General features: G+C 40.8%; 1 protein-coding gene across 1 annotated transcript in view; it reads right to left on the bottom strand.

The window, feature by feature from the left end:
• Positions 1 to 13,796, bottom strand: part of pkd1l2a (polycystic kidney disease 1 like 2a) — a 28,030-nt gene extending 14,234 nt beyond the window's left edge. Inside the window, exons 1-17 of the mRNA XM_014175282.3 lie at positions 13,392 to 13,796; positions 8,668 to 8,826; positions 8,351 to 8,539; positions 7,029 to 7,139; positions 6,762 to 6,909; positions 6,444 to 6,673; positions 5,940 to 6,347; positions 5,591 to 5,848; positions 5,074 to 5,266; positions 4,770 to 4,887; positions 4,282 to 4,423; positions 3,641 to 4,015; positions 3,336 to 3,478; positions 3,023 to 3,202; positions 2,223 to 2,360; positions 1,958 to 2,110; positions 169 to 293 (exon numbers count right to left, since the gene is read on the bottom strand). Coding sequence (XP_014030757.2) covers positions 169 to 293; positions 1,958 to 2,110; positions 2,223 to 2,360; positions 3,023 to 3,202; positions 3,336 to 3,478; positions 3,641 to 4,015; positions 4,282 to 4,423; positions 4,770 to 4,887; positions 5,074 to 5,266; positions 5,591 to 5,848; positions 5,940 to 6,347; positions 6,444 to 6,673; positions 6,762 to 6,909; positions 7,029 to 7,139; positions 8,351 to 8,539; positions 8,668 to 8,826; positions 13,392 to 13,719 — 3,398 coding nt within the window. The 5' untranslated portion in view covers positions 13,720 to 13,796. The remainder of the gene's footprint in view (positions 1 to 168; positions 294 to 1,957; positions 2,111 to 2,222; positions 2,361 to 3,022; positions 3,203 to 3,335; positions 3,479 to 3,640; positions 4,016 to 4,281; positions 4,424 to 4,769; positions 4,888 to 5,073; positions 5,267 to 5,590; positions 5,849 to 5,939; positions 6,348 to 6,443; positions 6,674 to 6,761; positions 6,910 to 7,028; positions 7,140 to 8,350; positions 8,540 to 8,667; positions 8,827 to 13,391) is intronic.
• Between the last annotated feature and the right edge of the window lie 1,745 nt (positions 13,797 to 15,541).

Below are 15,541 nucleotides of genomic sequence, written 5' to 3'. Positions count from 1 at the left end.
AAGAGAGTGTATAATATACTGTAACTCAAAATTGAGTCAACTTAACAGGAGCATTTTGTATTTGAGATATTGTATTGTAAATACAAATGACATATTTCAAGTTACATTTATGTGACAGGCCTTGCCTTTTTTATAGTAATGTTTCCACTCCAATGCTCTGTCTCTTACCTGTTAGCATACACACTGATCTCAGGGCTCTTGATAATGGCAGGCTCCTGACCAACCTTTTTGCCATTTAACAGTGCACTCTGCACATTGTCCATACTGTTCAGGAGAATCTTTGAGACCTTTCTCTGTGAAAGACAAACAAAATGCAGTAGTCCTGGAAAGGGCTGAAAAGTAACCATAATTCATTACTGTCATCAGGGAACTCAGTGAAGCTATATACAGTTGAAGTCGGAAGTTTACATACACCTTAGCCAAATATATTTAAACTCAGTTTTTCACAATTCCTGACATTTAATCCTAGTACAAATTCCCTGTTTTAGTTCAGTCAGGATCACCACTTTATTTTAAGAATGTGAAATGTCAGAATAATAGTAGAGACAATTATTTAGTTCAGCTTTTATTTCTTTCATCACATTCCCAGTGGGTCAGAAGTTTACATACACTCAATTAGTATTTGGTAGCATTGCCTTTAAATTGTTTAACTTGGGTCGTTTTGGGTAGCCTTCCACAAGCTTCCCACAATAAGTTGGGTGAATTTTGGCCCATTCCTCCTGATAGAGTTGGTGTAACTGAATCAGGTTTGTAGGCCTCCTTGCGTGCACACACTTTTTCAGTTCTGCCCACAAATGTTCTATAGGATTGAGGTCAGGGCTTTGTTATGGCCATTCCAATACCTTGACTTTGTTGTCAAGTCATTTTGCCACAACTTTGGAAGGATGCTTGGGGTCATTGTACATTTGGAAGACCCATTTGCGACCAAGCTTTAACTTCCTGACTGATGTCTTGAGATGTTGCTTCAATATATCCACATAATTGTCCTCCCTCGTCATGCCATCTATTTTGTGAAGTGCACCAGTCCCTCCTGCAGCAAAGCACCCCCACAACATGATGCTCCCATCCCCGTGCTTCACGGTTGGGATGGTGTTCTTTGGCTTGCAAGCCTCCTCCTTTTTCCTCCAAACAACGATAGTCATTATGACCAAAAATTTATATTTTTGTTTCATCAGACCAGAGGACATTTTTCCAAAAAGTATGATCTTTGTCCCCATGTGCAGTTGCAAACCGTAGTATAAGGACTAGTTTTACTGTGGATATAGATACTTTTGTGCCTGTTTCCTCCAGCATCTTCACAAGGTCCTTTACTGTTGTTCTGGGATTGATTTGCACTTTTCGCACCAAAGTACGTTCATCTCTAGGAGACAGAACGCGTCTCCTTCCTGAGCGGTATGACGGCTGCGTGGTCCCATGGTGTTTATACTTGCGTACTATTGTTTGTACAGATGAACGTGGTACCTTCAGGCGTTTGGAAATTGCTCCCAAGGATGAACCAGACTTGTGGAGGTCTACATTTCTTTTTCTGAGGTCTTGGCTGATTTCTTTTGATTTTCCCATAATGTCAAGCAAAGAGGCACTGAGTTTGAAGGTAAGGCTTTGAAATACATCCACAGGTACACCTCCAATTGACTCAAATGATGTCAACTAACCTATCAGGAGCTTCTAAAGCCGTGACATAATTTTCTGGAATTTTCCAAGCTGTTTAAAGGCACAGTCAACTTAGTGTATGTAAACTTCTGACCCACTGGAATTGTGATACAGTGAATTATAAGTGAAATAATCTGTCTGTAAACAATTGTTAGAAACATTACTTGTGTCATGCACAAAGTAGATGTCCTTACCGACTTGCCTAAACTGTAGTTTGTTAACAAGAAATTTGTGGAGTGGTTGAAAAACAAGTTTTAATGACTCCAACCTAAGTGTATGTAAACTTCCGACTTCAACTGTATATCACCTGTGTGCTTGCATTTGAAGAGACTCCCAGGATATTGCTGGCTGCATCTACAATTGGTGTAGCCGCCTGCGCCATCTCTTCTCCACCATGCTCACTGACATTCATATAGAGGAGAGAAGAGCTGAGGTCTGCCACCAGGGAGCTAGCTTCTAGCTGGAAAAGATCCACAGCACAACATAGACCATTGGGAACTAAATCTCTGCTCTCTTTCAGCAATAAATGTTTGGAAAAGATTATGTTGCCTTGCTCTAATATCCAAGTGTACCTGAGCAGCGGAATTGACCTCTTCCCTCCTCTTGGTGATCCCTGCCACTGCTCTGGCCGTCAGCTGCACTTCCTGAGGAGTGTTGTTGGGGACATTCTTCAGCACTGCAGTCATGGTGCTCAGCATCTGTTCTCGCAGCTGGAACATCAATCAGAATACCTCACAAACATTCATCTAAAGAGACACTTCCTTTTGTCTTGAACTTCATACTAATTTATCGTAACTCTTTTAGTTTAGTGTAATGTCTTACTTTCAACAATACACAGAGTCCCTAGACCAGGGATGGGCAACTATGATGGGGGTGAGGGGAAACAAAAAATGTGAACTCATCATGAGGAGCTGCAGTGGCTCGCGGGTCTGCATACCCTCATCCATAGCCAGACATGCAGTCAACTGAATTTTGCAATCAATCAATTTCTGCAGTTAAACCACTTAACGCTCTTAACTAAATGCATTACACCAGTAGAGTGGGCCGGCCCTAGTCTTTTGGGGGCCCTAAGCGAGACTTGGCCTTGAACCTCGTGGGCCAATTGTTTTGACTGGTCCCCGTCTTAGCAGCCAGGGGCCCTAAGTGACCGCTTATGTCGCTTATGCCTGGAGCCAACCCTGATAAGTAGTTTATAAACTGCTCATTATTAGTCTATAAAGGCTATAAACAATTATAATAATTGGTGCTTCGTTTTTGGAAATTGATCCACGGGACTATAAAAGCGGGTCGCGGGTTGCCCATCCCTGGCGTAGATATTCCTGGCATCAAAACCCATGCTCCCTATGACCTTAGAATATTACCCCATTCTCACCTCCTCCCTGGCACCTTTCTGATCCTCACTGGAGTCCTTGTTCAGAATGTCGGACACAGACTTGAACATCTGTCCCAGGGTCTCCCCAGTGAGCAACCTCTGCTGCTGTAGCTGAGCGACGGTGTTCTCAACCACAGACTGCAGATTCTCCACTGAGGAACTGGAGTTGGCTGGCCACACCTTGGGGGACAACAATCAAATGTGAGCTCCAGATACTACATTAGAAATGTGAGCTCTATGGAGCAGAAAGACAGGACAGTTTCCATGCATTAAATCATTAAGTAAATGATAGGATTTTTAGTTGATGACAAACCTCAGTGGTGATTGTGGCATTGGTTTTTCTATCCCCATTTGTTAGAGTAACCACCACAGACAGACTGTAGTTGTAACTTTTGTTCCCGAGAGGTAGGAAGATTGACTTTACTTCATTTCCATAACTGCAGCGCAAATGTTTATCTGAAATGTAAATATTATATAAAGTATTTTCATACAGTGGATGAAGCTTCATCTGAATACAGGGAACTGAATTTTTGATTTACGGTCCTACTATTCAACTTCTTTGATAGGGGAAAGTCTCTTGAAATAAACTACATTGTGGACAGATTTCAGACAACTCACCTTTGTCAGTTTTGAAACAATATTGGCATTTGCCTGTGGAGCACGAGGTTGTTGCACAGGTGATATTGAAAGCATCTAGAACTGTGCCTGACTGAGGGGAAATTATACAGGAATGGAGGTTGGCGATGGTAGTCGGGGCTGTTTTTTCAGGTACAGTTACAGATACTGTAGTAGTTGCCGCTATGGTGGTAGCAGCCAGTAGGGTAGTAGCTACCAGTGGGATGGTAGTAGCAGCTGGACGAGTAGTAACAGCCGGTAGGATGGTGGTAGCAGCCGGTAAGGTAGTAGCAGGCGGTATGTTAGTGGCAACAGGTGCAGGTGTTGCAACACCTGGTATCTGAATGGTGTACTTGGCAACGCCAGATGTCGTCTTACCTACAACAAAAAGTTGAATAGGTTACATTAATGTAAATAAATGCATTCTGTAAATGTTGGTCTGTAAATGTACAGTATTTACTCTAAATATCCATGATCAAATGATACACTACCTGAAATATAACACATTGGAACACTTGATTCATTTTATGGCCCACATTACAATGGCTAATTTGACATTCTGATGTCAGGTTCAACATAAGTGATGCTTATCTGTAACTAAAGCACGTGTAACAACACATACTCTAAAATCAGTGAATACCTACCATACGCTATCACATTGAGATTCAGAGATCTGGACTGTGCATTTTTCAGATTGTCACTTGTCACCATGTATTCATTGCCACCATCTATTCTGTGTAGCAGTGGTCTTTGCTTTGCTGTTTTGTAGCAGTGTTTGAGGTCTCCCTAGAAGAAATGAGCTCAAAATGAAATCTGTTTCCTTCATAGACACTGTCGTTGTACAGAATGACTACAGCTTTTACACAATCCAACTGCACATGCATTCATTTCAGGTTACTTATTTTGCTCATGTGACAAATTACAAATGAATGTGTGTTTGTGTGTTCAAACAGCTGTGTGTTTGTGTGCATGTCGGAAGGGTTGGTTAATAGCAGACATATTTCTGTCTGGACTGATAAAGTATATCTAATCTTAAATTAGACAACAGAAGTTCTATCTATTCATGCACTGAAACCACTATTCATAAATATGCCTGTGTGCAACATGCACAATAGAGGAGTCTCAGACTTACTGTCAAAGGTCTTGTGTCCTCAACATGCCAAACTACTTTTGGGCAACTCATTGCGGTGGTACACTCCAATTTGAGGGTTACATCGTTGTTTATGTTCACTGGGTTACAATTAGAACAACTAAAAGAATAAAGGTTAACTTTTATCATACAATAGATCTTCTGGGACATGGATTACTGTAACTTAGAATTTGATTTAAATCAGTCATTTAGCTTCTTCGTTTGATAATGCAAACCTCTCCTAACAAACAAAATGTCACTCAGGATTATACATCTGTCTAATGAGCCATTCCCTCCCTCGTTTTACCTTATGGTAACATCGGTGAATTCTGGCAGAGTAACAGTGATGCATTTCTCTGCTTTAGCCACTTGAGCCCCGGGCCCATTTTTCTTCTGCACTGTAAAACTGTATATATAAAAAATAAATGGGTCTGGAAGACAGGCTGCTGTAATCACATGAGTCTCCTGGTTGGTTTTGTCTCTGCATTTACATTGTTCATCTGTTGGAATAAATGGGGAACATGGTTTGAGTAGAACATCTGTGCTGAAAGGACATTAAAGGTACTATACAATCGATACGGTCACCCGGAAACCAGAGAAATACCGCCATTGTTACTTAGTGAGTTTAGAAGAACAACTCTATTCATAGAAAGATTGTGCCTGAACTGAAAACTAAAATCTGCGGATTTCAGATTTATAACTAGCACAGGCCTTGAAGATAAGACTTGAACAAGTGGGCCACGTAAAAGTCTTGACAGACTTTGTTACCTTAGCTTACTAATGAGTTGAACTGAGAGGTGAGTGTTCTCAGCTCTGGTACTTACTGCATTCCCATTGAAGTTGTATCCCAGGTTCACTGATTCCGGGTACTCCACTCAAGCCAGTTAACCCAAGTGTGACACTTTGAGTGAAGTCAGATGGACTTTCTGGATCGGAAGTGATTTCCACATTAGCCCGGGGAAGCCTTTTATGCTCCTCTGTCTGAAAGTCTGATTTATTGTGACAAACTGCTGCTGTGTTCCCTACATCCACGTCCATGTGTGAGAAGACATTCCAGGCCCTGACTTTCACTTGCAAAGCTCCTGTAACAAAACAGCTGATATAAATAAACAAGGAAAGGTTTAATCTTTTCCTATCTTCTGTCATTGTTTCTGATTGTATTTGGGTAGGTACCTTGGATAGTGGTTGAGATATTGTAAACCTGCGTGCTTCTGTTTTGCATGTCTCTGGTCTCAGAGATGCTGCCGTTGGCTCCAGACACCTGGAAGAGAAGCTGCACCGGGGCTCCCCGGTCCAGGGACACTCTAACGTAGAGGTCTGAGTCTGGACACTCCCCCTCCTCAGCCATCACTGATCCCAGCAGGCCCTCCACAGGCTCCAGCAGACACACCTGCAGCTCAGTGGACACGCCCAAGACCGAGACCCCGTTAGAGGCATGCAGGGTTAGCTGGTGGCAGCCAGAGCCCAGCTGTTGCTCCACCTCTGGTCCCACTGTGATGTTGTGGGGGACGATTCCTCTGACTGCTAATGAATTGGCCACCAACATCTCACCACGGTGGATTTTGTAGGTCACATTCGTACCTGTAGATAGAAAAGTTGTCTCATTCTACCAAGATTTGTACTCTCGGAAATGTAAGGCCAGATGCTTTTATTTCTGCTCATGTTGGTTTTACTTACCAGCTTCTACTTCAACTTGGATTTGAAGGGGGCTTCCGTACAGGGCCTTGCAGTTTGCACCATCTATTGATTGGTTCATGCTATAGCACATGATGACACCAAACTCCCCGATGGGCTCCTGAATGGTGATGGCTTTCTGAGCTGTCACATGCCACTCACTGGTGGTACACTCCACCCCAACCATGAAGACACCCGGACGGGTGTATTTATGAACCACACTGCTCTCCAACCTGTGAGAGTGCAAATTCCATTCATTGTGAATGAATTAGGGACTTTTTGGCTTTGATGTTGGGTGGTATACATTACTCAGTTACTCACTCTTCTGGACTATAAGGATCAATGTTGTGCCCATCTCCAGCACTTAGAGTGCAGGTCAGGTTGCCCTGGAAGGGATGGAGAAGCCACTTCACTGTTATGGAGACATTGTCAAAGACGGCAGCCAACTTGCTCATTAATAAGTGGAGACCTGTGGACCACAGACATGGCTAGGTTAGATTGTGTGTGCTAGCCACCACTCATAATGTATTTAAATGGAATGTAGAAGGGAGGGAAGGAGTGACAGTGACAGGGGTAGAATGTTCTGACCCTCTTTGCAGTTGTATTCCACAGACAGGTAGCTTCCAAGCCCTGGGCATGGTTCACCAAAGGAGGCCACATCTGCCGTGGCCTGGCATGCCTGCAGCCCATGGCAGTCTCCTGGAAATAATGTACATTAAATAGACATATGAGAGGTGAAGAAATAGAAGAGGAGAGTTTTCCACCATAATTGTCATCAAAATCATCATTAAGATCATCATCCACATTATCATTATAATATACTTATCCAAGTGCTCTGAAAATATAAATTGTGTGCACACTGTTCAGAGGAAGGATTATTATCACAATGCCTATTCTATTTGTCATTCATACATGAAGCACTAGCTTAAGCAATGGCTTAAACCTACTGTCCGTATTTAGTGCAGTACATTTAGATTTCATTGACAGTATTACAACCATTTAAAACTGGTACATTTTGTGGCTTTACTTTCAGTCTTGACATTGTACCAGCATCTGTACCTCTATTATGGTTTTTGTTAAGACACAAATACGTATTTTATTTTGTGCTTTGTGCAATTAAGTTGTATTGCTGCCTCAGTGCATCTGGTGCCGTTGTTGAAGCTGTGTGTGTTTTACAATATTTACAGTTCTGCTCTATGCTTTGCAAATGTAAACATGTCCTAAGAGCTCAATGTTTAAATATTGTTCATCATGTTGTTGTTTGGTAATAGCATCCTGCTAAAGTGGAACTAAGTTGAATTGCTGCCTCTATTGAATTGGTGGGCCCTTTATTGAATCTGTGTTTGCTTTACAATATTTACATTTCTGCTTTTTACTTTAAGCAGAATGTCCTAAAAGTGCAATGATCAAATAGTGCACAGCAGGCAATTACTTTGACCCATTAAAAGCACTTTGATTAAAGGCCCAGTGCAGTCAAAAACGTGATTTCCTGTGTTTTATATATTTCTACTCTATTAGGCTGGAATAATACTGTGATATTGTGCAAATTATGATAATGCCCTTTTAGTGTAAGAGCTGTTTGAAAAGACTGCGTGAAATGTCAGCCTGTTTTGGTGGGATGGAGTGTTGGCCTGCCTCGCGACATCACCAGGCGATAAATTAGTTAATAGACCAATAAGAAATATACTTAAATCCAGAAATGATTGGATATTGAGATAAAAACGGCTGCATTGGACCTTTAATGTTCTTACTCATACAATGTAAGAAGAAGACTATTCTTGAATCAATAGTCAAACATAAACATACATTTATATCAATATCCTAAGTGATGGATGGAGCAACATTAATGGACAAAATACACCTTGCACAATATTTCAACAGTTTCAAAAACATTAGACTTCACACCATACCTGTCACTGAATCTACGACATCTATCCAGCTACACTCCTCCTGTGTGGAGGTGGCTGAAGAAGCTGGACTCGTCCGGCAGTAGTGAACCGTCTTACGACCATAGAAGCTGTCATCAATCTCTATCACCTGACCAGAACCACACTGTAGTGTTGCATTGTGGTCAGCACAAGCAATGGAGCGCCCAGACTCTGAGACAAAGAAGTAAATAAGGTTTAATAATTATAGAGTGAAAGGGAATAGCAAGCGCATACAGTATATTCCTCGCTACCTTGTTATTCTGCATACATGCACACACACACACAAATCAAATACAAACCAAATTGGCAGATGAAGTGCAACTCCTGGCTACAGTTGTTTGTTGCCTCCCATTGAAACCCTGAGCTCCTCAGTATGTGACCACAGCCAGCCCCTGGATCAGGGTCGTTCACCCAGTTAGAGTAGCTGACATCAGAGCCATCAAGCCAGGAGAGAGGACCTGAGGATTTACAGCACAAACACCAATGAAAGTATTCTATTCTATATAAACTGAGGATACAAAACATTAGGAACACCTGCTCTTCAAAGTAGAGGAAATAAAGTATGTAAGTATTCTATTCTATTCTATTCTATTTGTGACATATATTCCTACAAAATGATATCCCAGCTGTTCATCCTGATACATCACTCTGTTAGTACTCTAATTCACGTAATAAAACACTTGAAAAGCCGGCTGTGAATAGGTGATAAAGTTGGTCCTTTGTGCGGGAATAAAAAAAGCCTGTCTAAATCAAGGGACTGGACAGCAGACCCTATTGAATGACAAGTGTTCTTCATCAGCCAGGTGCTGCTAAAAGGAGATATCTTAATGTGGCATGGTCTCCTAGCAATGGTGCGAGATAAATACATTATAAATCTCCCAGCGAGACACAGAAAGGCCAGCTGACTTGAGAGATAGCCACCAAACCCAGCCTGTGTCTACTTCCAGTTTTACTGCCAGATCAACAAAGGTCTACTGATAAAACAAGACCAAGAGTAACCATCTTTGTCTCAAGAGAAGTGGTAGGCAGGTGGGCGGATCATGTTCGTTTAGGAGACTGGGAATTGAACTGATTTCTGATGCAAATAATCATGAAAAAAAACAGGTTGTGAGGAATACTTCCACCACAGCTCAGCAAAGGAGGATTATTCTATGACAAAAACAACAACCCCAAAACACTATTACCTCTTTCAAATATCAATTACATATTTAGGCCTACTCTCACACAAAGTCATCAAGGGCAATTCCATGGTAACGTACAGTGCATTCGGAAAGTATTCAGACCCTTTCACCTTTTCCACATTCTTTTACGTTACAGCCTTATTCTAAAATGTATTAAATTATTTTTTCCCCCTCATCAATCTACACACAATACCCCATAATGACAAAGCAAAAACAGGTTTGTGGAAATTTTAGAAAATGGATAAGAAAATAAATCATGAAATATCACAATTACATAAGTATTCAGACCCTTTATTCAGTACTTTGTTCAAGGACCTTTGGCAGCGATTACAGCCTCGAGTCTTCTTGGGTATGACGCTACAAGCTTAGCACACCTGTATTTGGGGAGTTTCTCCAATTCTTCTCTGCAGATCCTCTCAAGCTCTGTCAGGTTGGATGGGGAGTGTCGTTGCACAACTATTTTCAGGTCTCTCCAGAGATGTTCAAATGGGTTCAAGTCTGGGCTCTGGCTGGGCCACTCAAGGACATTCAGAGACTTGTTTCCAAGCCACTCCTGCATTGTCTTTTGCTGTGTGCTTAGTGTCGTTGTCCTGTTGGAAGGTGAACCTTCGCCCCTAGTCTGAGGTCCTGAGCTCTCTGGAGCAGGTTTTCATCAAGGATCTCTCTGTACTTTGCTCCATTCATCTTTCCCTTGATCTTGACTAGTCTCCCAGTCCCTACCGCTGAAAAACATCCCCACAGCATGATGCTGCCACCACCATGCTTCACCGTAGGGATGGTGCCAGGTTTCCTCCAGACGTGACACTTGGCATTATATGGACAGGTTTGTTCCTTTCCAAATAATTTCCAATCAATTGAATTTACCACAGGTGGACTCCAATCAAGTTGTAGAAACATCTCAAGGATGATCAATGGAAACAGGATGCACCTGAACTAAATTTCGAGTCTCATAGCAAAGGGTCTGAATACTTATGTAAATAAGGTATTTCTATTTTTTATAAATTTGCCAAATATTTTTAAAACCTGTTTTTGCTTTGTCCTTATGGTTTATTGTGTGTAGATTGATGAGGAACAAATGTATTTAATCCATTTTAGAATAAGGCTGTAACGTAACCAAATGTGGAAAAAGTCAAGGGGTCTGAATGGCATCCGAAAGCACTGTTATTGCGCTGAGACTCAGATGTTTTACGTAAGACTACTTTTAACAATTTACACTGAACATTTTACAAAAACACATTTACTGGAAGAACTGTGCAGATGCATATTTGGTAACAGAATTTCGGTAAAATCTCCCTCAGGTTTTTATGGGACCACGTTTTCCAAAAACTCAGTTAATAAATATCTGCTCCGAAGGAAGATTCAAAAGATGTCTGCAGAAACAATGGGGTGTCAGCTATGACATGAAACCTTAACCTTGAACCTCTTTTGGTTATTGAACTACAGTAATGAAGTGGATTTACACACCCGATAACATCATCATGGATACAGGGGCCGAAATCACGGGGGGGACGGGGGGGACACGACCCCCCCATCCTGGGAAAAATATGATTTGTCCCCCCCAATATGTCACTGAAACATAACTATGTAATTTAAATAATATTAATAATACGCAATGAAAGCAATTGTGCTGATTATAGACACTTAATAGCTCGTTTTTAAGTTTCAAAAGATTGCAACCCCCCCACCCTTTGCCTCACAATGGTTTGATCCACTGCCAGTTCCTTAGCTTGCTCCGTAACAGAGAGGCCGTATCTACTGTCTGAAAGGCACTCAATGCACGTAACTGACGTGAGGTTAATCCAGTCAATCGCGCACACACACTAGCTGAATATGCAGAGCTAGCGCGCAAATATTAACTATTAAGCTAGCTAGTACCTATTCCATTTATGTGGCGTCGTCAAAGATGGAATCAGCATGCAGATGATGTAAGTTAGTGCTTCAAAGTCCCTGTGATAAGGTTAGCGATAAACTGAAGTCCAAACTGAACAGAACTACACTCTCATCTACCATTGTCTTAAATATATTTAATGGTCTCGTTGCAAAAGCAAAATTGTCGCAAGGGAACTTTTATTTATTTAATTTCACCTTTTATTTAACCCGGGTAGCAAAGATTATAGCAAACACCACTGAAACTGAATTGGTGCTCGCTAGCTTTGCAAATTCAGCTATTGTTGGAAGCCAGCCAATATGAAACAAACTATTAAAATTACAAAAGGTTGCAGCATATGTTGTGTAAATGGTGAACTCATACAGCTGTCAACTCTTGTCATTTTAATCCGTTTCACATTTGCTAGCTACCTTTTAGATCGAAGCCCATATAGAATGATTGAAGATGATAGAAGCCCATCTCCTACTGTAAATAACCAACACACTGTGTGTGTAGCCAGCCAGCCAGCCAGGTTGAAAAATGGTAGAAAAATAAAAGACGAACATCAGAGTATTTTTCAATAGACCAAAACATATAGAAAGAACCCTAATAAGCTTAATATCTCAAAGACTAGTTGATAAAATGTTCATAAGAAAGAAATTAAATTCTAATGGAAATGTTTCACAATGATGTCATTAGGCAGAGCAGGCAACAGATGGCACACAGACAGCAGAGTTGGGGACAGATATGCAGGGACAGACTGGCAGAGACAGGGAGTCTCAGGTAAGTTTGTTGAGTCTTTGTTTGGCAACATTATGAAAGGTTCTCCATTTTTTTGACTTGTAAAATAGGAACATAATTGGAAAATGCCACGGATACCCCCACTCTCAACTTAAACTGGTGACTGAACTAAGATTTGTTAAAGGCAATGGTATTGCTGTTGTGATTAGTTGTGTAGTTTTGGGTACTGGTAGTTAGGAGTACGGCAAACACCTTATTTCTTTGGTTCCTCAATATACATTTACCATATTACAATGTAGGCTATGTTTTACAGCACTACTTTTGGTGTCCCCCTCAGGAATTGCTCTTGAGAAAATTTCATGTAATTGTCCCCTCCAAAGTTGATATCAGATTTTCGCCAATGCATGGATAACATCATGATCATACACCTCCAATTGACTCAAATGATGTAAATTAGCCTATCAGAAGCTTCTAATGCCATGACATCATTTTCTGGAATTTTCCAAGCTGTTTAAAGGCACAGTCAATTTAGTGTATGTAAACTTCTGACCCACTGGAATTGTGATACAGTGAATTATAAGTGAAATAATCTGTCTGTAAACAATTGTTGGAAAAATGACTTGTGTCATGCACAAAGTAGATGTCCTAACCGACTTGCCAAAACTATAGTTTGTTAACAAGAAATTCGTGGAGTGGTTGATAAATGAGATTTAATGACTCCAACCTAGTGTATGTAATCTTCCGACTTCAACTGTATATCCACATTTGCATATTTGGGTATTATTCTACACACTGGCTATTTTTTTTTATATCGAGCTCCTCCCAAAACAAGACATTTTATTGGTTTGGATCGGATCAAATCTGAACCAACGTCTGGTAGATGTTTCTAAGACCCCTTTTCCATCTGTTTGACCAGCAGTCAAAGCCTTTGCTTGTTATTCCTAATATTTAGGATACAAAATATAGCTTTCATTTGACGCTAGATTTGATATGATCCTATGAACTTCTCTTGTTAGTGCTTATGGGTCCTTTTACATAGAAATTCCCTCATATCATGGCAATTTCATAAGACTTTAAATCATACACTCTAACACATAATAAAATAACTCCTTGCAAATACATCCTTGCACAAGACATTCTGCTCTCAACCTTTGATTTCCTTTACATAATCATATCTATTATTATAATACAGTATGTTGATGGCAATTAGTGTTTTCTTCAGTTGTCCTCTTACCCTCAGCAGCAGCAGCAGAGTCCAGTGTTAGGTTTGGGGAGGCAGGTGCCAGGCCCAGCCACCAGTCCTGCTCCGGCTGCAGGTGCTTCTGTAGGAACTGCTGGGTTTCGTCATTTAAAATGAAGGCCAGGTGTCCACCACCCCGCTCACACCAACCCTGTGCACTGAGGAAGGAACGCGAACGAGGTAGACCCACAAACTCATAACAGGAGCCGTCAAAGCCCTCTTGGTACTCTGGGCAGGATAGAGGTGCTATCTCATCCTCGGCACAAGACAGGCTTAAGAGGAAAGCATTCAAGAGCAACACAGAGAGATTAGTGCTGTCCATCTTCACCCCTTTACCTCTACACTGTTACAGGCAGTCTGGTGACATGCTATCTTTAAAGGGGACTGACGTCAGCAATTCCCTGTCACCACTTCAACATCACAGAATGATCTGTTCTGGCTCCAACAAAGGGCTGTCCGCCTAACAGTCTGGCTTTGTGAGTTCCCATTGGTTGCATTATCCTTGTTCACAAACAAGAGCAAAGGCCTACGGTGAATGGGCTATAATAAGGTCCTCTGGCCCGTCTGTCAACAGCCTCCAAGTTTTACTCTTTCTTTAAGGCTGCCAATGATGTAGCACTCATTGCAGCCTGCATGCAGTATAAGATGATTGTGTCCAGTACGCAGTGCTATACACTCCAGTAGGCTACTCTGGTTAGAGAGAGACCTTTATACTGTATATCCAACCACTATTCAAACCCTAGCAGAAGCTCTAACCTGCCTTATTCAAATCATAAGAAATCAATATATTTTTACTGTCAGAATTTCCTTTTCAAAGTATATCAAGGACATATCAAAATAGTAGTAGAAGTATTAGAGCCACAATGAACTATGTTCCCGCTCTCAACCCAGTACTATACTGCCAGTCACTTTGATGCAACTTTTGTAGGGGAATGAGGAAAACTTAAAATAAAAGCCTGCATTTCAACAGACTGTAATAATATCATTAGCTGATTAAAAAGATATTGAAATGTAATCAACGGCCACTTTTATTGTGGCAATAAGAAAAGGCAATAAGTATTTTATGAAATCAAATAAAAAATATGGTTAAATCTTTTTTCTTTCAATAATGAAATAATAAAATGCTGACACTGGTATGTTGAGAATATTGGGCTGTAGAGAAAAAAACTTTACTAACTGTCTTAGCTAAAGTGGGGTGGAAAATACTCAGTAGGGTCTTTACTAACCAAGAATGTGTAGTTTTGGAGGGGGACTGTGCAGTACATATCCAGCAACACTTTGTTATCCACCCCCTCCATAGCTCCCAATACAATAGATTATTATTAAGATCAGTTTATTGGTCAATTGCACAAAAGGTCCAACTGAAATTTTACTTCCCCCTTTCAACCCAACCCCTCCAAAATACACACATACATATACATACAGTTGAAGTTTACATACACCTTAGCCAAATACATTTAAACTCAGTTTTTCACAATTCCTGACATTTAATACTACTAAAAATTCACTGTCAGTTAGGATCACCACTTTATTTTAAGAATGTGAAATGTCAGAATAACGGTAGAGAGAATGATTTATTTCAGCTTTTACTTCTTTCATCACATTCCCAGTGGGTCAGAAGTTTACATACACTCAATTAGTATTTGGAAGCATTGCCTTTAAATTGTTTAACTTGGGTCAAACATTTTGGGTAGCCTTCCACAAGCTTCCCACAATAAGTTGGGTGAATTTTGGCCCATTCCTCCTGACAGAGTTGGTGTAACTGAGTCAGGTTTGTAGGCTTCCTTGCTTGCACATGCTTTTTCAGTTCTGCCCACAATTGTTCTATAGGATTGAGGTCAGGTATTTGTGATGGCCACTCTAATACCTTGACTTTGTTGTCCTTAAAACCTGTTGGGGCTAGGGGGCAGTATTTGCACGGCCGGATAAAAAATGTACCCGATTTAAACTGGTTACTACTCTTGCCCAGAAAGGAGAATATGCATATAATTAGTAGATTTGGATAGAAAACACTCTAAAGTTTCTAAAACTGTTTGAATGGTGTTTGTGAGTATAACAGAACTCATATGGCAGGCCAAAACCTGAGAAAAATCCAACCAGGAAGTGGGAAATCTGATACTTGTAGTCTTTAAAACCATTGCCTA

Source organism: Salmo salar, chromosome 26, assembly GCF_965601325.2.
Source record: "Salmo salar chromosome 26, fSalSal1, whole genome shotgun sequence".
NCBI lineage: Eukaryota > Metazoa > Chordata > Actinopteri > Salmoniformes > Salmonidae > Salmo > Salmo salar.
Note: the sequence above shows the minus strand (reverse complement) of the source record. Positions and strands in the feature narration are given on the sequence as shown.